General features: G+C 39.8%; 1 protein-coding gene across 1 annotated transcript in view; it reads right to left on the minus strand.

Annotated features, from left to right (window-relative positions):
• The window catches only part of org-1 (T-box transcription factor 1), a 96,195-nt gene that overhangs the window by 42,411 nt on the left and 32,819 nt on the right, over positions 1 to 20,965 (minus strand). Inside the window, exons 6-7 of the mRNA XM_071592531.1 lie at positions 10,481 to 10,633; positions 2,786 to 2,853 (exon numbers count right to left, since the gene is read on the minus strand). Of these exons, the coding sequence (XP_071448632.1) occupies positions 2,786 to 2,853; positions 10,481 to 10,633 (221 nt within the window). The remainder of the gene's footprint in view (positions 1 to 2,785; positions 2,854 to 10,480; positions 10,634 to 20,965) is intronic.

Raw genomic sequence — 20,965 nt, forward strand, 5'->3', positions numbered from 1 at the left:
GTGTCCACATCAAAATGAATTTCGACGAATCTTTTGTTGCAAAATATTCCATAAATGTGAGAGAGAAACGATCTGCACCGTTTTCTTGGGTGATAAGTTCATGTATGCTATTTTTTATTCATAACGCCTAAATTTGGAGAACCAGCCATGACTCATCTTCCAATCATTGCGGAAGGAAAGAAAATCTAACAAAATCATTGCCCATTTTTTTTTAAAGAGAACCTTTCCCCATTCTGAATCCCTCCCTTTTGCTATGTGGGACCATTTCGAGATGAGTTCCGACACGTACTTAATGTAATTAAAGTCTACGGCATCCGCTGCCACCACGTTAAAAAAAAAACACCCTGAATATTAGTGGCACGCGTCCAAACACACCACGGAACAATTTGACTTTGTTGTGTGTTTCCGCTCACAGAAGAATGACAACTAAGGATGAAGAGAGAGAGTAATCATTAAATGAAATTTACTTCAATTATATATGCAAATTCGATTACACCATCATAGTAGTCCTGAAGTCTTTCAGGTGTCTCGAAGTCCATATATATTAACCGACGACCTCAATGTTTTCCTCATGAGCGGGATTGGAACCCTTGCCTCAGTGCTTGCAATTTCAGCGCGCAAATCCAACAATATTTAATACAGTTATACTCACACCAGAGTGGCCATTAAAATATCAGCAAGTTGACTCGTAGCTTCAAAAAAATGTTGCTCATATATTGGGTTGGAAGCGCCTTTAATATTAAGTTGTCATTAATGAATAATTCCTTTGCGCTCATACTTTCATTAAGTGAAGCATTTCAATGGTGCATGGTCATCGTAGCTGTAACATATGTAGTATGTAGAAAAAATGCATAAATGGCAATGAAAACTTTTTATCGAAATCACAGATGGCCAAAAACAACAGATTAATTATAACCTTTGTGTAAAGAAACCATAAGTTGGATAAAAAAGAGATATCAAAGAAGACAGAAACTTAGGTAGACGGGATTAATGAAGAAATACTTAAAATAGATGAAAATTCACTTCCTGATGAACGGACCATCAAATCAACTCAAAATACAGTACATGTACCTGAAGAAAACGTTAGAGATATGTATGGGTAAAAAGATAAAAAAAATGACTAATCCTTTAGCATGATGTAAAAACCTCATGAAACCAGAAAAATTAATGACCCTGATTTGGCAGGTAAAATTATAACATAATAAATTATATAAATTTAACTTAAGAGAAATCCATATAGACGTCGAGCTCGATGTGACTGTCGGCACGGCGATATTAATATCGAATGGATAAAACTCAACCGTGATTTCGAGCTCCACATTTTTGACAATCACGTCGACATGGCCACCGAATTTTTCAACAGCGGCATATTGAGGAGTCGACATTGCATTGATGTGCGTCGTCAAATTATAAATATCATTTCCCATAGCCCTAAGCGCCGGTGCCCACATTTGCATGAAATTCGCTGAAGGACGTAACGCCAGGCCGGCGACTATAGACACGGCGACATAGTAGACGGGTGATGACCGCCCAATTCGAATAGTGGATTTCGAAAAGGTCGCCGGCGAGCGATGCGGTGGTTTTCCCCACCGCTCAAAACTGTCGACTGAGCACGTTCTTGTTGGCCTCGTTGAAGGTCGATGGCGAATCGTGCGTCGTAACGCCTCGATGTGACCTCCGCGTATTGATTGCTTTTGCGTGAGGAGAAATGCCTGCCCAGTAATGCTGGTTCATTCGTAGGTCATCGACCTGCTTAAGTTAAGCTTCGGATCATCCCCAGCCACTAGTGCGCTACTTGCGCTATAGCGTTGACTACTTTATCATGCACCTATATAACTCCCTTGTTAAGTTCTTCATGCTTTCTCCTCGACTTCATCTGCATCTTTATCTACACAATACCCAGCAACCCGCCACAAGGGCGTGTGGCGGGGGGTGTTAGGTCACCAGTGATGCATTCACAATCCCAATCACGTCACCTCCAGTATTTTAGTTTGATCATGGATTTCAAATGGACTCCACTCCATCTAAAAAAAGCCTATTTTTCTCCGCTTACCATAGAAACTGTTGTTTGGAAACCATTGATTTAATTGAAACAGTTGATTGGAAAACAATTGTTGATTGGAACACCTTACCTGCAAAACTATTCGAGCCCTTTCCAAACAAAGTGAATACTTTAAACAAAGGATGTAAGGAATACTATATGTAATAATTTGATTGATGTGGGGTGTAAAATTATATGTAACAGCTTAATTTTTTTTATTTTTTTTTCTTGCTGATTGATTGATGTTAATTATATGGGTATTTTCTTGTTTTGTGTGTTAGAGATTTGTGTTTGGAAATTTCCTTGAAGTGTACTTTTTTTTAATGACTGATTTTATTTATTACCTTTGGTGATTACTTGTGTCTTGTGTGCCACCTGACATTGTCTATTTGCACATGTTAATTTTAATAATAATAATAACATTTTCCTTACAACTTTATCCCACTCTACCTTTCATTAACTCTTTTGTTCGTCTTTTCCGCCTTTCTCGAATTTCACCAATTAACTTCTTTCTTTCTCCGACCACATTTAAAAGTCCTCAGTGAGTCACCTCTCTCTGTCGAACTTATTTTCTCTATCCTCCTCCCTAACAGCGTCTCAAAAGTCTCTCTTCTGCGCCCATCCCCTTGCTCCAAAGAGCAAATTTCGGGTCCATGCAGCTCTACCGTCCACGCTAAAGTACTTGCCCACCCTTCCTTGATTGAAAAAATGTGAGGAAAAAAATACCCGTTTGCAAACACTCACCAGTCATCCGGATCGCAGTCTCTGAATCCTTTGGCGAAAGGATTGCTGGCTATCTTCAGCTGCGTTATCTGTAAAAGGAGAGGAGTTACGAGTTAGAAGATCAAGTTTCAGCATCTGTACAATGATTACGAAGTGCCACTTTGATCGATGATGTTTACCGTAACGGAACAATTATGGATTGATTGAGTAATTCAAATCCTCGTCTTGATAAGCATAAGGGAGGCGATTAAACTACTAATGTGCAAATGGACTCACGATGCGGCAATTTACGGAAAAGGTTCGAAATTTCCCCAAAGCCCATGATACTTGGCTTTCATCTCTATCACTAATTAGTGTGAAGATGCAATTCATTCGGGCGTCGTTTGCCCATGAATGACGTCACGCTGTTATCGGCCATTTTCAATCCCCTCCTTCAACCGCTGTCACACTCCCCGCTGGGCTGTACTCCCCCTATAATGACGTCACTTTGCTGCCATAGCTTACAATCTGAATGAAAATCCTCGTCTTTACGCAGTTTTGAAATTTAATATCTAAAGTTTTCTCTCATAGGCCTCATAATTTTTGCAAGACATTTTCCGTTCGTCCGTTCTTAGGGTAGAAACTGAATCATTAAATGAAGAACACCATGCATTCTCCTCTTTGTGTTCTTCATTTTGTGAACATGAACTTCCGCAAAGCTGAGCCAAAAGCAATAGAAACCATATTTTTTTTGCGTTTCCTGTGGAAACGCGAAGTTTTTTTAATTCTTCCTTTGTGCTTTACAAATGGATTTCCACAAAGTATTAATGACTCGTCGGGCAGACCGTGAGGTTCTTGCTTCGGATATAGGGATGGAGTCCCAACGGCCAAGGGAGGGGACGACTGCAAAGGCGTTGAACGGAACGGTGAATTTGTCAATAGGAGTAAAGGTCACGGCAGCACCGGTGAGCGAGGCCCGCCGCTACCGGTCAATTTACATAATTGAATATTACGAAGGGGAAAGTGGTATGGTAATGAATGTTAGTTAGGTAGAGGATTAACTTAAACATAAATAAACGTGACGGAATAAAGAACTACACTAGGCTTCTTATGTATTTTTTGAACAATTATCACTTTTTGCAAATTTGTTTTCCGTTTCCATTATTTTTTCCTTTTTTTATTATCCTTATTCTTAAGGATAATATTCTTGGAATATAGGGAGGTAGAAGGTCTGTAGAGCTAAAGAATGAGTTATTGTTACACATACTATGCGGTCTAAGGATATTTTGCGTCATGTTAGTTTGGGCATTGTAGCACAGTAGTGTTAATTCCCAGGGTTCATCAAAAACCTACCCTTTTGCGGTAGAAATAAAAACAATTTTCCGACTTTTTTAATGTTTTACAAACGTTTTATCTCATTTTATTATCATTACAATGCAACTATTTCAGAGTTAGCAGAATTAGCGGATGACTACGTTAAAAGTTACTGTTGCGGCATCTCCCGCAGTTTCTTTGGAATTTTTATCATTACTTTACACTTGTAATAAATTGAAAGAAAAAAATAAATAATCCATATTTAAAATACGAACAACATGCATAGTAGATGAATTTAATCTTTCGTCTTGTTATCATTATTATTTAAATACGTTCAAACAAGAGTATTTTTAGACATGGAATTAGATAGTACTTCTTTCTACTAATAGTTTTTGAATTCGTGAAGCGGTTTTTAGTTCAGCTAAACAATTGAATTCCCTATTGCGCATGGGGGTTTGAGATTGGTGGACGAGAATTATTCAGCCGTCCGGTCGTTTTCGTTTGCGGGGCGGAGGGAGCACTCTCGGCATCCGCGATGAGATCCGCCCCTGGAGGCCTCCCCTTTGATGGCCACTGACGGGTGTTTGAATCCTTTTGAGAGAGAGATGAAAGGGGCGGCAGGGTGGGAGTGTGTTTGGTCTTTCGTCCTGCGCATAACTTAGCCCCATCGCCCTGGGATCATCGCGAGGAAATTCCCCCACGGGTGCATAAGGGCAATAATACGCGACCCTTCTGCCCTTTTGACTCTCGATCGCCTCCCGAGAAAATCATCAGGACTTCAGGAAATGGAAACCGAAATCCATCCCTGGAACATTTTTAGGGCACCCGAGTGACGTTTTTATTTCAAGTAGATTATCAGGGAAGGAGTCACTGTTGGGCGCGTGCGGAAGTGAATTGTTAGGATATAGGTCACGTATAAATTGCACTTGCTTAAAAAAATATGAAAATGTCTAACGTAATACTTTATGGAATATCTTTGATAATTATTTGATGGACATATTTTCTTTTTTCAGGTTGGTGGACATTGTCAGAGCTTTCTAAAGAGTATTCAGTATTCATAGCGTATTCGGTTCAATAGATATTGAATGTTCATAATGGTGATAGTGAGAAATCCGAAGGTGGGGTTTGACGTGGTCGCCACTATAACATATTACAAGCTTTTTAAATGATTCTTTTTTTGACTGGAGTGCACATTCTTTGCCCTTTAAACAATGTAGTGTTTATTTTCCTAGTTAAATTAATTGAAGGCCGCTGACGGAAAACATAGGTAACGCGAAAGCCAAACACACCATCGCCGAGGTGACCCCTCTAAATGAGCACTGAAATGCGTATATGCGTACTTAATGTGAGACGTTTTACGTCAAAAGCTGTCGCTATCACCGTAGTACTACATTACAAACTGTAGCCAATTATCAAATTACCAGAAATTACCAATGGAATTACATGGACAGCTGTTTTTACATATATAGTAGGGATTGGGTAAGGAGTAGTCCAGGGGTAGAGCATTGGGCTACTGCCCGGGATCGATTCCAGAGCCATCTCTGGGCACCCTCAGCTCTGTGTGATTTTTCGGGTACCAGATCTTCCTGAAAAATCATAACCTGGACAGAGAAAGGAACTAGCCCCCCAACCCAGATGTGTGAATTTCACCGGCCATCAGGCTTAGTACTGGGTGAACTTTACCATCACCTACCAAACCGACCTTCGGGTTGATCACTGTTTGGATATATAAGGGCTTATGAGGCAAATCCTCACTGATTTCTCCCCTCTCAGGCTCCCCAGCGTGTGAAACTTACATTCAGTGTAAGGAGGTGGAATTCAAATCATCATTCTCCTGCCTAAGGTTTATCAGATTTTTGGTCTCCATAGTATCCATAAAATATACGCTTTTTTGTGGGAGATATACAGAGATAGGCTAAGTTAAACGTCTAAAGCAATAGGCAATAATCTTCATAGGAGGGACTGTTAACGTATATGAACAGTGTCTTAGAAAAAAGTGACACTTTGCAGTAAGGAAATTAGAGCGTTGACGAAAGAAGCCCCAAAACGGAGCAGATGATTGGAACACTAAGCGAGGTCCGTTCAAAAAGTATCGCGAATTTTGAATTTCCACTAATTACGTCCATTTTATTTTCGATTTTTTTGTGGCGTTATGTTGGTACTTATGTCTCTCACTTATGCCGAACGGTTCGGCAATTTTGAATGTACAGTTAATTGTTGACAGCTGTTTTGCTTGGACGCGTTTTGGCTTGCCTTTGATTTTTGCCTGTTCCAAAAAATGGATCAAAGAATCTCTATTAAATTTTGTGTGAAAAACGAAATTAAGTGCGCAGATGCATTCCGAATGTTGACTGTGGTATATGGAGAAGCTACCTTGGACCGAAGCAACGTTTATCGGTGGTACAAAATGTTCTCAGAGGGCCGAGAAGATGTGAACGACGAAGAGCGTGCCGGACGCCCGATCACGTCAACGACAGACGAAAACATTGATGAAGTGAAGAAAATTGTATTGGCCAATCGTCGGTTCACCGTTATAGAAGTTGCTGATGACCTATACGTATCGATTTGCTCGAGCCATTCGATTTTTACCAATGATTTGGGATGACACGGGTCGCCGCGAAATTCGTACAAATATTGCTCAATTTCGACCAAAAACAGTAACCCAATAATATTACAAATGAGATGTTGGACTCTGTCTGCGATGACCCCAATTTGTGCCAGAGGGTCATAACTGGTGACGAATTATGGGTGTATGGTTATCACGGGGAAACTCCCAATCATCCCAATGCAGCACGAGCCAAGACCGAAAAAAGCGCGCCAAGTTCGGTCGAATGTGAAAGTTTTACTTTCAGTTTTCTTCGATTGCAGGGGCGTGGTTAATCATGATATCTTGCCACAGGGTAGAACGGTAAATAAGGTATATTACTTGCAAGTTATGCGCAATTTGCGCGAAGCAAACCACCACAAACGCCCGGATTTGTGGAAGAACAAAAATTGGCTTTTGCACAATGACAACGCCCCTGCTCACACATCGTTGCTTGTACGCGAAGTTTTGGCAAAAAGAACACACAAATGATGCCGCAGCCACCGTATTCCCCAGACCTGCCCCCAGTGACTTTTTCTTGTTCCCGAAACTGAAGAGGCCCATGAAAGGACGACGCTACGCTACGATTGACGAGATAAAGACTGCATCGAAGGAGGAGTTGAACAAGATCACAAAAAATGATTTTTTGAAGTGCTTCTAGGATTGAAAAAAACGTTGGCACAATTGTAATATATCTAACGGGGATTAATTTGAAGGGGAGAGAATAGATATTCATGAATAAATAAATAATTTTTGAAAAAACACAAAAGTCGCGATACTTTTTGAACGGACCTCTTGTATTTGATATTTTACAATGGGCAAAAATAAACCTATCTTTCAAAGATTATTAAAATCGAACGCTATGTTGTATCAAGTAAATATCGAGAATTCATACGTAATATTTCAATACACACAAGTTGCGTGTACACTATTGTGCGATATTATGTAATAAGTATGGTTGTTAATCATCAATTAACATATCCTTTTTTTAGCGCACGTTTCCTCTTTAATGACCAAAATGCATAAAAAAATTCACGGGGAATTTCTGAGGCGGCTTTGATTCAGGTCACGTGCGGTGAGTGGTCGTTTTTTGGGGGATTGGATTAGATTCTAGGGTTCAGAGAAAGTCCGCTTGGTTTGTTGGGAATTGATAGGAGAGGAGAGTGGGTAGGATGGGTGTGTTGGAGGAAATAGGTTAAGAGCCCCTTGAATCTCAAAGAGAACCGACAGTACTTAGACTTTTGGAAATTCACAGTAAATCTGAGTTTTCTTACAATGCAAAGGTATTTACAATGTCACCAAATTATATTGGTAAAGAGGACCTGGATACATTAAAGAGATATAAACCGTAACAGACAGATTCAATTTAATCAATTAATCCCTAACTAAAACCAAATAGAGCCCAAATGCCCGAATATGACTAAAATTTAGTGATTTAGTCAAATAATTTAATTATGGCATGATGCTTACAACCTAATAAGTAAATGCATAGAGGTGTTTGTAAAATAGCTAACATATATGCAAATGTGTGTATGAACTAATATTTTTGCATGTATGGCTTGTGCCAAACCAACCCCCGCCACACGCCCTTTCGGCGCCCTGTAGTGTATTGCGTAGATTTAGATGTAAAAAGATCAAATTTGGTGTCGTTCTTCTTCTAAGTCTTCCGCAGTGATTAGAATATGACTCAAGGGTCTTTTTTTTCTTTCCGCGTGGACGATTGGCTGTACCTTCGGCATTCCAGTTGGCATCTCGAAGTCTAAAGTGTGAAGAGGGACTTCAAGGTACCGACTGGAATGTCAAAAAACTGTCGTCCACCAACGCGGAAAGAACCCGAAGACTCCTAGAGTATTTATCGTTGGGTTGTTTATGGATGATACCTAATATTGAGCTAATTCTTCCAAGGTTTTGCCTATGCGATCAAATCTATCATAAAGATCAAAGGAAAACTAAAACCGCATTAAATGCGCCGATACTTACAGGTCATTGGCCAATTTCAGACGTAAAGACGTAAAGTTTCAAAAAAGGATTGCAAGTTCATCTGTGAAATGACCTTCAACCTTCGAGGGACTGAATCAAGTACATGTCAAAAGTAATCTGTTGGTGACCTCATATTTAACTTCATTCTAAATCAAATCAACTTACACTGGGGCCAAAAATATTATGTCTTTCATCCGACTGTGCATTCATAAACCCATGTTGTCTCTTCACATTGGATAAAGCATTTAAAGGCATGACTTTTGACTTGATCATACAGAGGAGTTAATGGTTAAATGCACCATCAAGGAAAACACTTAAAAATATGCACTTTCAATTATGTCATAATTATTACACTTATGTATACCAATATCTCATCTTGATTAGGTGAAAATTTACTAATGGGATAATGAACTAAAGATATTAATGAGTCAATCAGCTTTCCGGAAAATATATTCTCTTTTAAACAAATTCGTACCCTCCTTGACTTGACATCGTATTTGGTATTCGCTTTTTTTGGTTAATTGTATCCATAGTAACTTTGTGGAATTGCTTCATATCAAAATGAAATACACTATGTTATCCCACAGAAGAGCTTTATTGTACGACCCGGGTTTCGTCGAAGATCGACATCATCAGGATGGTATTCGCTGTCATTTTTCCACTTAAAAAACCGAGTGCGAAGCGATAGTAGTCTAAATTTTTTATGTTATACATGCACTCTGACACATCATTCTAATCGTGTCTTCTAATAAAAATAAATATCTCTGTTGTCTTTAATCTCCCGTTCTTCCTCATTCTCAACAAGATGAAATCACAGCTAAGAATCAAATGACGCTTAATGCCACGACATTTTGAGCTAACGATTTGATATCCATGAGAATACTCTGAAGAATGGGAATTACATCATTTTCGGTATGCCTCCAATTGCATCACATAAGCATATTCTTACTTATCCCCGATTTATTTTTCAAGAAAGAAGTAATTGTTTTAAACCCTGAGTAATGAAAGAAAAATTATTTGTGAAAATAAAAGTTCTTCAAATTGATGCATATTTTTGAAGGTCACAATATTACAAGTCTGGAAGTGGGATGATACCCACTAAAATCACAAGAACAAAATTACTGATCCAAATATAGTAATTGCTTAATCGAAGAAATTCAATAATTTCATACCGGGAAATCCTAAAGCGAATGCAAGATCAATAAACTGTCGCACAAATTTAATATCGAAAAATTGCAGTGATGTTCATTTTAATTCATATTACAAAAAAACATTATAATCGATCTATTTTGCAAAATTACGTGAGAAAAGAAATCTGAAAGGTTAAGGTTTATGCCACATAAGCAATATTTTTTTCCTTTTTTCGATGAACATATTATTATTTTTATCAAGAATCACAAAAATATTCTGTGGAAACAAAACGCGAGCGTTTTATTTGAAAACAATAGGTCAGTTTAGAGTTCCTGAATAACATTCATGCATCGACTCATCATAAGTCTATAGTCAAGACTCAAACGCTTCTTATAATTACCATCTTCATTTATTGAATCATATATTTACAGCAATTACTAAATTCAGTTTCCATACCCATCCTGCATTTATATTGTCAAGTTGAAGCAGATTTATATATGCACGACTATAAATCAAATACACTTTCTAGCACAAGAAGGAATTTGTTTAAAAAACGATTATTCCCTCGAAAGTTGTTCTTCGGAAAATTCGTCACAGAAATATAATATCAACAGATTCTTATTTGTACATACGTACGTACACATTCAAGATATTCATCAGAGGGAAATGTGAAGATGTGACACATTGTTTCCCTCTCTTTTGAATGGGCGCTGAGGCACTCAACTCACCCTGTGGTTCTGATACGCCGTCACGGCCGTAAACCTCGTCTCTGGGAATGCAAACGTCTTGAAATTCTCCGTCTGGCTGCTGTCCTCAGTCTTTGTTGTCAGGTGCACCACGTGGAATCGTGGCTGGTAGCGATGCATCGAATTGAGGATGATCTGTGCGATCGAAAAAAGTGAAGAAAAAAGGACAAGGCATCAGTGTGGCGACCGTCATCGATGTGGGATTTGTTGAATATGCACATCAAACAGAAAATATTCCTATATATTATACAGTTCCATTGTCATCACTTCGACTTGCCTCTCATTCTTGGATTCATCGCGGGGTGCATGTGAATTTTTACAATGAAATCAATCCGAATTTCTATTTCAAATCTAAATAGGTAATAAAAAAATGTGGTAAAAATTGTAAGAAAATATATTAATGCAAACATAAAATTTATAATGTTAATATATAATTAAAGAGCACGTGTTTAAAGAATAATTGCAGCAAATGGGTCCTTTTATTGATATGACCAAGGTTTTCATTTGTACAATCACGCATATTTTGTTGTGAAGTTATGGTACAGGTAAATTAGTAGTAAACTAGTATGTAGTAAATTATTTTTGTGTATTCGAAGTAGGTACAGTGCTCATCCGCGATCTTTCAAAATTTCTCATTCGTCCAAGTTACTCCTTGAACCATTTTAGAGCATGCATTTGCATTGGCACTGTTGTAAGTCCTTCATTTTCAGGAATTCGAGCTATAACTATACATTTCATTATCCAGAGCTTGTACCTCATTGGTGAATGTAGGTTTATTGCAGTTGACTCGGTACAAATGTGGACTTATACGTAGTATTAACGCCGGTGGAGGAAGCCTGAAAGAGAGCAGATGAAGTTTTGTCTTGGTAACAACAATTCCTTTGGTATGGATATTGAAAATTACCAATAAGCATCCGATACTCCCATACGATCTGAAGTTAACATTACGATTGCGATATTGTACGTTATGGCAAAACGCGTTCCATCAACTGCAATCTATAATGTCGAACAATGTAAAGTTTCGTCAGGTCACGGAATAAATAAAAGTTGTGTGGAAAATAAAAAGGGCGATCAAATAGATATCTCCCCATACTTCACTGCCTTCTTCAACTCGTCATATTCTCTTGGTGCCTATACCTTAATCTCTTCAAAAATGAATTGAACAATTTTGACTACGGGTCTCACTGCACGATTTTTGAACATCATACCATTGCTAGCTAAACTAATTTTAGCCCCACCGCAATTTAACCAGATTTAAAGAAAACTAATTTGAACAAATATTTTTTTTCCCGTTCCCTCCTTCTTCGCACTGGGCCAAACCCCCCCCTCCCCCCTGGGTCGACTCCTGCTGGTCTGACCCCACTCCATCCTTCCATTCCCTTCCTCCCTCTCTTTTATCGTTTCCGCACTCATGGGACAAATTTTCCATTCCCGCAGAGAGGGAGAAGAGGGAGGGAGGGAGAGAGAGCGCTGGCTCCCGACTAATGCCCTCGTCGACACATTTACTTCTCCCTCTCGCGTGCGAAGCCAACCCCGGCGGCGGCAGCGCACCCGGGGCCATCTCTCGCCCTCTCCCCCTTCTCCCCCCCCGCTCATACCCTCGCTCCCTTCCTTGTGGCCTCGACTGCGTCTCCACTCGAACCCCCCCACTCGCTCCCCTCCCTCCGACACGCCCTTCGCCCCTCTCCCAGACTCACCACCTCTCCCATTCCTACGCTCTCTTCGATCAACCACCCCCTTCCCTTCTCTGATTCCCTTCCCCCCCTCACCGACTCCCACAACACCATCCCCGCTTTGCGTCGAACTCAAGGTCATAAGGATAAGCCTCCCCGGCATTTGTTCGAGTGATTTCGTTAAGATTTTCGCACCCGCCTTGAGATGCGATTGTCAAGTTTTTAAGGAGCTACGTATTTCGAGTAATTATAAAATGATAATATTTAGAGAGCGAATTCGGCGAATTTACCGGTTGCGTGGTAGTCAAGTGAACGGAATGTTCAAATGCTGATTGGAAGGTCCTGGGTTTGAATCCTGGGTGGGTTTGCCCTGGGAGGATCAGTTCGAAAGATTGTTGTAAGAATCCCAGCCTTGTGATATTCTGGCTAACTTAATTTTACGGCTAGCCTTAGTCTTAACCCCTTAACCCTTAAGGGCTACGGGGTTGAGACTAACTGAATGGCGGGACGCCAAAGGATCGCAATGCTCCCCCCTTCCTTACATTTGTGTGAATTTCATTCAGCTTAGGATTTAGTTCGGAGTAAACCCTTGCCTCGTCTATCAAACTCAATCCCCATTTCCGTCACAGTGGGAATGACGGTGTAATCACTGAAAACCTTTGACGAACAAACGTCTTCAATTTTAAATTTTTTTTTTGACGTCTCAAATATTTACGACTCGTAATATAAGAGGGGTAATGTTGAATTATTCAACGAATCATTCCAGTAAAATGTGGAATTCTTACCACTGTTGCAGATATAATGTTGGTACATTTTTGCATAGACTACAATTAAGGGTAGAAGTGGAGATTTCAGGACTAGACACTTTTGACGTTCGGTACGCTAGAAAAACTCATCAAGTTGTGAATTTCAACGACAATTTGAAGTTTGATCGGCTTAAAGAGGTTGAATGCTCCATTATCCCGATTGCAGATGCATTTTAAATGGTTCTGATTTGCTTAGTTCATTACCAATGAACAGTTAACTAGATATGTATTTTGACGATAAATTTATTTTGGTAATACTGGTTGCAAGAGATAGACACCATACAGATACATCCATAGGTACAAAGCCTATTTATATTGCCGGGAAATGGTGAATGAGTACATAAAAGTCGTACATGCCTGTACATATACGTACATATATGCGTGTATATATACGTACGTATGTGTGTGTGTGTGTATATATATATATATATATATATTGATGTAAAGTAGGATGTTTTGTTTTGCTAGGGGTCACAAATTTTTTAATTAGTAATTAGGTCCATCCAAAAACCTACCTTAACCGGTAGATTACCTAATTATATATATATATATATATATATATATATATATATATATATATATATATATATGAAGAAGTACTGAGTACTTCTGTTTCTGTTTCTTCCGATGAAGACGGAGCTAAATTCCGTCGAAATTATCAAGAAATAACATGAGTGTTCTTTTTATGTGTTCTTATATCATATAATCTATATTATTATTATTATTATTATTAGGTAATCTACCGGTTAAGGTAGGTTTTTGGATAGACACAGCTACTAAGTAAATATTTTGTGATTCCTAACAAAATACAAAATCCAGTATCCTACTCTACATCAGGTCCCTCTTCATCTCTGAGTACTTTCTTCCTCCCTTCATCCCGTCCAACATTCCTATCCTGTTCCTTCCCTTTCCTCGTTTCCTAATATTATCCCCTCTATTACAGTCTTCAACATCCCACTGCCGGTAAATACCCCCTTCATCCACTTTTCCTGCCTCCATAGGATTTCTCCCAACAAACCCCTCTGCTCTCCCACCATACCAAGTACTTCCTCATTTGTGTTCTTCTCTGTCCATTATATATATAAATATATAAATAAATAAATATATATATATATACATATATATGTATATATATTGGCGGGTTAGCGTGTGTATGAATAAATATTATTATTATTAGGTAATCTACCGGTTAAGGTAGGTTTTTGGATGGACATAATTACTAATTAAATAATTTGGGACCCCTAGCAAAACACAACATCCTACTTTACATCAGGTCCCTCTTCAGCTCAGAGTACTCTCTTCCTCCCTTCATCCCGTCCAACATCCCTATCCTGCTCCTTACCCTTCCTCGCCCGCCCAACATTCTCCCCTCAATTACAGTCTTCAACATCCCGCTGCCGGTCAATACCCCCCTCAGCCACCCTTCCCGCCTCCATAGGATTGCTCCCAACAAACCCCTCTCCTCGCCCACCACACCAAGCACCTCCTCGCTTGTTCCCCTCTCTGTCCACTTCACCCTCTCCACTCCTCTCCACACCCACACTTCAAAAGCCTCCAGTCCACGTCCATCCTCCTGCCTAAATGACCACGTTTTCGCGCCGTACATAGCTACGATCCAGATCCAAGTTTTTACGAGTCTTTTCTTAACATCCTCCCTCAACGTCCATATCATCAACTCCCTCCTCCTTGTGAAAGCCTCTTTACCTAGCGCAATTCTTCTCCTAACGTCCCTACTACTTTGACCGTGTTGGTCCAAAACACTACCGAGATACGTAAACTCTTCTACCTGCTCTAGTTTTTGCCCTCCTATTTTAATGTTAAGCTTAGCCTTTTTCTTTCTGGAAAATCGCATAACCTTTGTTTTATTAATATTTATTATCATCCCAAACCTGTCGCACTGAATTTCCAATTCACTAAGCAATGCTTGCAGCGCCTTGGCTGACTGACAAACTAAAGCTTGGTCATCAGCAAACCTAACTGATTTTACGAATTCCCTGCCCACTTTCATTCCTACCTCCAGTTCTTCCCATGCCTCTTTGATCATTTCCTCTGCATACAGGTTGAACAGCAACTGTGATAATGGGCAACCCTGCCTTACACCTCTTCCTAACACTGCCCAACCGGACTCCCCGTTCACCACTCGCACCTGAGCAGTCTGAGACATGTACAGGTATGAATATACCCAAATACACTACCCCGCAAACTGCCTCAAGAATGAGTGGCAGGGGGTATTAGGTCTCTAGCCTTTCCACTTTTTCATTTTCCACGCATCCAGCGATCCACCGGAAGGGTGGCGACTGGGCACCATCCATGCAACATCTCTATTTCAAATATTAAACTATTGATAACTACTCCACTGACTACCCGCAGAGATTAATAAGGAACCAAATTAAATAGGACAAGCTCTCATTTCAACGCAGTTCTTAATTTACATATTTTCTGGTCATGTGAATTATGGTACCTCACGATGTCGTTTCTCTGTACGATAATATACCAATTAACCGTGTGAATTCTAAATTTTGATTTGGGATTCTCAGTTTTAAGGGTTTGCGCTGAGCTGCATAGCGGCAGTCAGTGAGGGTGGTGGAAGTGTTCGAGAGCTGAGGTCGCCACCAGGAGATAATTGGCCAAGTTGACGGTCGGAATGATCTCAACAGAGCGGAAGAAAGTTGGCGAGAAGCCCGCTGTTGCATTATAGCCCGCTCTAAACTGAAGGCACCTAAAGAACTGGGCTTTACACCCAGCCCGAATGAAACAGTGTTGTACTTCTAAAGTGCAAACAAATACTGGAGTGCAGCGGTTACGAAGAGGAAAAAGGGATCAAAGAGTTAAATTGGGACGTTGGCCAACCAATCCGGAGAAATTCGGAGAAAGATTGGCCAAAGAAGAGATTGCATATAGCCTACGAAGATTGCATAAACCAAAAAAAGTGGATGAAGGATTCCACTCAAGGAGAAGATGGGATAAAGTAAGATTCGGTTGAGGTCTATCTTGGAAAGCAAGAAATTAAGATATTCCAAGAGCCGCCAACAAGGGTGAAACGTGTAAAATGGAAACAAATTTGTTTTTTTTAGTTATGTAAAAAAGGCTAATAGTAGTAAAAAAAGAAGTAAATAGTCATGAATAAACAGTAAAAATAAAATTTAAGACAGGTTTTAAGTGCAATGCAACTTGCGCTAGCACTTTTAGGGTAAAATAAAAAAGGAACCTCACGTATTACGAGCTCATGCTAGCCCTAAGGAGAAAAAATTCGGTAGCAAGACACTTCGTTTCGTCCGGCGTTTTTTCCAGCTTGAAAAAAGTATTCATTTATGAAGTCTCCTCGGGTTTTCTGGCAGATCAATTATTTTGTTACGAACATCTTCAAAGCTACCTTGGTGATTGTTCTCAAGGCGAAACGTCGACCGAAAAATACCCGATGATTTGGAAAAATCGAGAAGACCTCATGTACGTCATGAGTCGAGGAAATATCAAATTCATCTTTTACATTTGTAGACTTAGAGGAACGTTCTAGGAACAAGGCTGAACTTATAAAAAAAAGAATGCTTCGCTTCAAATGCACACTTGAAATGGAGCATAAGCTTCGCCTCTTATTCCCAGTTGATAACAGAGAAGGGCAACAATGAAAACTCCACTTCACCGCTGGAGATTTCAAACGAGTCTGTTGAAACGAAAACAAAAGAAAAGGCGGTAATCCACCATGGGCGACGGTTTACTTCGCTGTCTCATTAATAAAAGGAGTCATTCTCAACGGGGAGACATGAAAAAACAAACGAGTCGACGGTAAGCGTTTCGCAAATGCTGAGTCGGCGTCGTTCGACCGTGGAATGCAGCGCGCGGTCAGACATTATTGGGAATCCGACGCACCGCGGTGGGGGGCGGAGAGAGAGGAAGGCAGTGGGAAGAGGGTTGAGAGGGCAGAGCTACCTAGAAGAATACGTAAGTACAATGTGTATTCTGAGGTGGCCGCCGGCCGGAGAGGGGGAGGCGAAAGCAGTTGGGGAGATGGGAAGCGATAGGGAGAGGGAGGGAAGGAACGAGAAAGAGCCGATGATACGGGAAGAAAAGCAGGAGAACCTCGAATAACAAGCTGAGAAATCTCGAATTACTTAAAAGAATAACACCTGCGTATTTCGAAGACATTTTGATTCCAAATGATTTTTTCGATGCTGGAACTCTCATTTTGATTTTGTGGTGAGCTGAAATATATCCAACCGTGAAGAAGAACTGATTAATTGATAAACCTCAGTGATCAACCTGGAAGTTGGTTTGTAAAGCTCAGGGTAGAGTTTACCCAACAATATAAAGCTGTGCAGCGTGTGAAACTCACACATCAGGGTATGGGGGCCAGTTTCATGCCCAATGCATCCTGTTGTTTCCCGGAAAGATCAGGCACTTGAAAATTAATATGGCTGGGTGATGTTGAGGATGCACCTGGAATCGAACCTCGATTCCCAAGTCAGTTTCCCTGCGCTCTACCCACCGGACTATTACACCCCGCAATTATTTAATGCCATCATTCATCATAAAATACGTTTACAAAATATAATCCAGGTCTTCGGCATGGGTTCAGCCACTTACCCTAAAAACCAATCAGACTCCTGAGCCATGCAATGTGATGATTATATGTCGTACAAATTTATAAATAATGAACTTTTAAAAATGTTATGATTAAAATTGTTTGCATAAACATATACCTATATAAGGAATTGAATATATAAGATGACCAAGGTTTCGATTAGAGACAACTTTAACTTGGATATGACGGAGTCGGTTCAAAATTATAATAATTGTTTGAAAGCCCAAGTATGTCGCGGGAAAGGGTATTGAAATAAGAAACTGTAAAATAACTCTGCACACGAAATGGAATGCTAGGCTTTTTTTGAAATCTTGGTTATGTTTGTTACTTGGAAAAGAAGAATGTGTAATTGGTACCGGGAGAATCGAAAACAAGGGCCAAAGAGGTTAAGCCACGATTAATTTTTGTCGACTGCGAATGAATAATCAAAAATCCGGCTTTTAGGCCGTTCGGTAGTTAAAAATAAAATAGGCTTTGAGATCAAGTGGCTCCTCGATTTATTTTCGCAACTTCTATTACCTGTACTGTCGCTACTAATTTTTGTTGCTTGTGACCCAAATCAGCACTTTTTACGTAAACACTTTTCGGGAAGTCGTCACCAGACTTGACAGTCTTGTAAGGATGGTCTCACTAAACTTGACAAACGGTTCAAAACGGTTCTTTCTTTAATTTTTCGAGGGTTCCAAGACGAGAATCCCAGAGGAAGCGAACTTTCGGAGAAAGTATAATTGGAACTCTCCTAAAGTATGAGATGCGGAAAAAGATTTAAATGTTTCAAAGGACTTCTTAATGATTATGTGATGCGCGGAGATTTAATTGCTATACGAGAAATAACTAATTACGTCTCTCCCAAGAAATAATCGTATAACTGCCACAAGTAATGAAATGTTGAAAGTTTCAATGAAGCAAAACTACGCCGTCTGGCCTGTACAGAGACATTAGGGAAGTTGGAAAGCCTATAGGTGATTGTCCCAAGTTTTACCTTGAGTTTTTAGTGAACGGATATTGATTATTGGCACAATCATATTGATTGAATTGAGCTCTCATTGCGGAGTTTTTCATTTATTCAATAGCACAATAATGTTGCTGGTAATTTTTACAAATTGTGATAATGCCACATCGCGGCAACCCCGCTTCTGGTAACTTCGGGAAGAAGTTTCCAAACTATATGTCATTCATTCATACATGGTATCTGGCAAACCACCGAAAGGGTATGTGGCAGGGGGTGATTATTTACAGTACAACTTTTGCCACGAAATAATTTACCCCCCGAGCGCGGTCGGACAATGCTCTTCTGATCTATTAACGTTCGCGGGATAAATGATATCTTAAATCTATATTTTGAATTTAGAATAATTTTGCTACCAAAAATTGGCCTGAGTTCCTATTACGAAATCCTCAATGACAGCTTAAAACAATGGACTCCATGCTTTCTTCAATATTGCTTCCAAACGAGTGTAAAGTTGGATAAAATTCAATTTGATATAGGTATCTTTGCGGTGTTAATTCGGGCCGCTCTGAACGAAAATGTGTCCCCATGCTTGAAATTACATACTTGCATTTTTTTAACTTATTAATGACAAGTGTGCCCATTGGTAAGTCGACCCAGACCACGCGCTAAGCCACCGAAGCTGCTATCCTGATTGAATGTCATTTTGACGAGTCCGTTAGAAATTATTTTCGTTCGTCAAAGTGTATATATCCCGTAAATCACTGAATTTATCGGACATCGACGCATTTTTTGTTTTTTTTTATTAAGATGAAAAATAATTTCCGTCATCCAAAGTCCCAGAAATCCACTCCTTTTCCCTCTTTCCCGACTTTCGAAATTCCACACCCATGCTCAATTCCAAGGCTTTTTGAACGCCCTTGTGGTTTGATGCGGGACGCCACTGCTAGTCGCTTACACCTAACGTTCAACGCTTCTGTCTTCGTTTGAGAGAGGTGTTGACACCACGCAGAGCAGAGCTCGACGAGGAGCATTTTCTATTGCCTAAATGAGAATAATCAACGAAGAACACTGGCCACATATTCCGCTTTAATTTCGCCATCTGCCAGTGATCGATTAGCACGGAATTAGATACGACTGCTAAGCACGTCAAGATGACGGCATGATAATAAAAAGACCGCTATGCACCACGAATTCAACTGTCGTCAATTTAAAAGATTCACCGAAAGAGGTATATTAATCAACATTTCATCTACAATACTGCCCCTTTCCGATTTTTATAATGATATCGTGATAGGATTTGGACCGCGGGGTTGATTCTCACTCAAGCATAATTTTACTAGGTCAAAATCATGCATTGAAAAGCGCTATTTATAAACTCGATATTCACTAAATTTTAATAAGAAGTTTTAGGATGTTTAGCACGCTTTGCTCTGTTTTGCATGGCAGGGGATATCCTATTTACCAGTATTCCACGTCCTACTTCATACTAGTTATTGTCAGCAAATAATGCCCTGCATAATACAGGTACCTGTACGTACCATAAAAGGTGTTTTATTTTGTAACTTTATGGACAAGCAGATTCAAAATCTGATTTATCCCAGGATTGTTTGTGTAATTCGTAATATCAATTATATTATAATCAATGTATATGTATATATATATTATATATTATGTATAATATTATGTATATGTATATATAAAAATATGTATGTATATATACATATATACGTGTGTATATAATATTTATTAAAATATTTGATTAATATACTGATTGTATATCAATTATATACAAATTGATTGATCTAAAATGACCAAAATAGACGGAAGGTCACCTCTGAAACAGTCCAGTTCCCGCGTATTCTCCTTCTCGTATATCTACATCTTCAAAAAAATTCGCGAACCGCCGTAAAGGTGAGTGGTGGGGGATTTTAGGACAACAGCATTCACGCACAAATGTGAGTGACACGCTCAGCACAGTTTTCCATCCGAATGTCGGTTTGATATGTGAGGGTAGAGCTCACCTAGTACCAAGCCCAACAGAAATTCACACACATCATGGTAGTGGGACCAGATCCTTTTCCTATGCCACCTGTGGTTTCTCAGGAAGATCTGAGACCCGGTAAAATCACACAGGTTGGTTGAAGCTGAGGGTGCTCAGAGTCGTTACCCGGAATCGAATCCGGGCTCTTCGGCCAGTCGAACATTTCCTACTCACTAGACTAAGAAGGCGTCGTCTTTTCGCGATTTTCAGCTCTGCACTCGGATGTATCAATCCATGTATTTTATTTAAATAAACGATGGCGTATACGCACAACACGGCCCGGTGCTAACTTCCCGGGGATCGAGATGGTGCGGTGGCTAACGTACTAACTTCCCAAACAGAGGGCCTGGGCTCGAATCCTGGAGGCGGGAGATATTTTGCAGTAGTATCCCGATCCTTACTTAAGGTGCTTTGTG

This window comes from Hetaerina americana, unplaced genomic scaffold (assembly GCF_022747635.1).
Source record: "Hetaerina americana unplaced genomic scaffold, ioHetAmer1.1.p SCAF_5, whole genome shotgun sequence".
In the NCBI taxonomy this organism is placed as follows: Eukaryota; Metazoa; Arthropoda; class Insecta; order Odonata; family Calopterygidae; genus Hetaerina; species Hetaerina americana.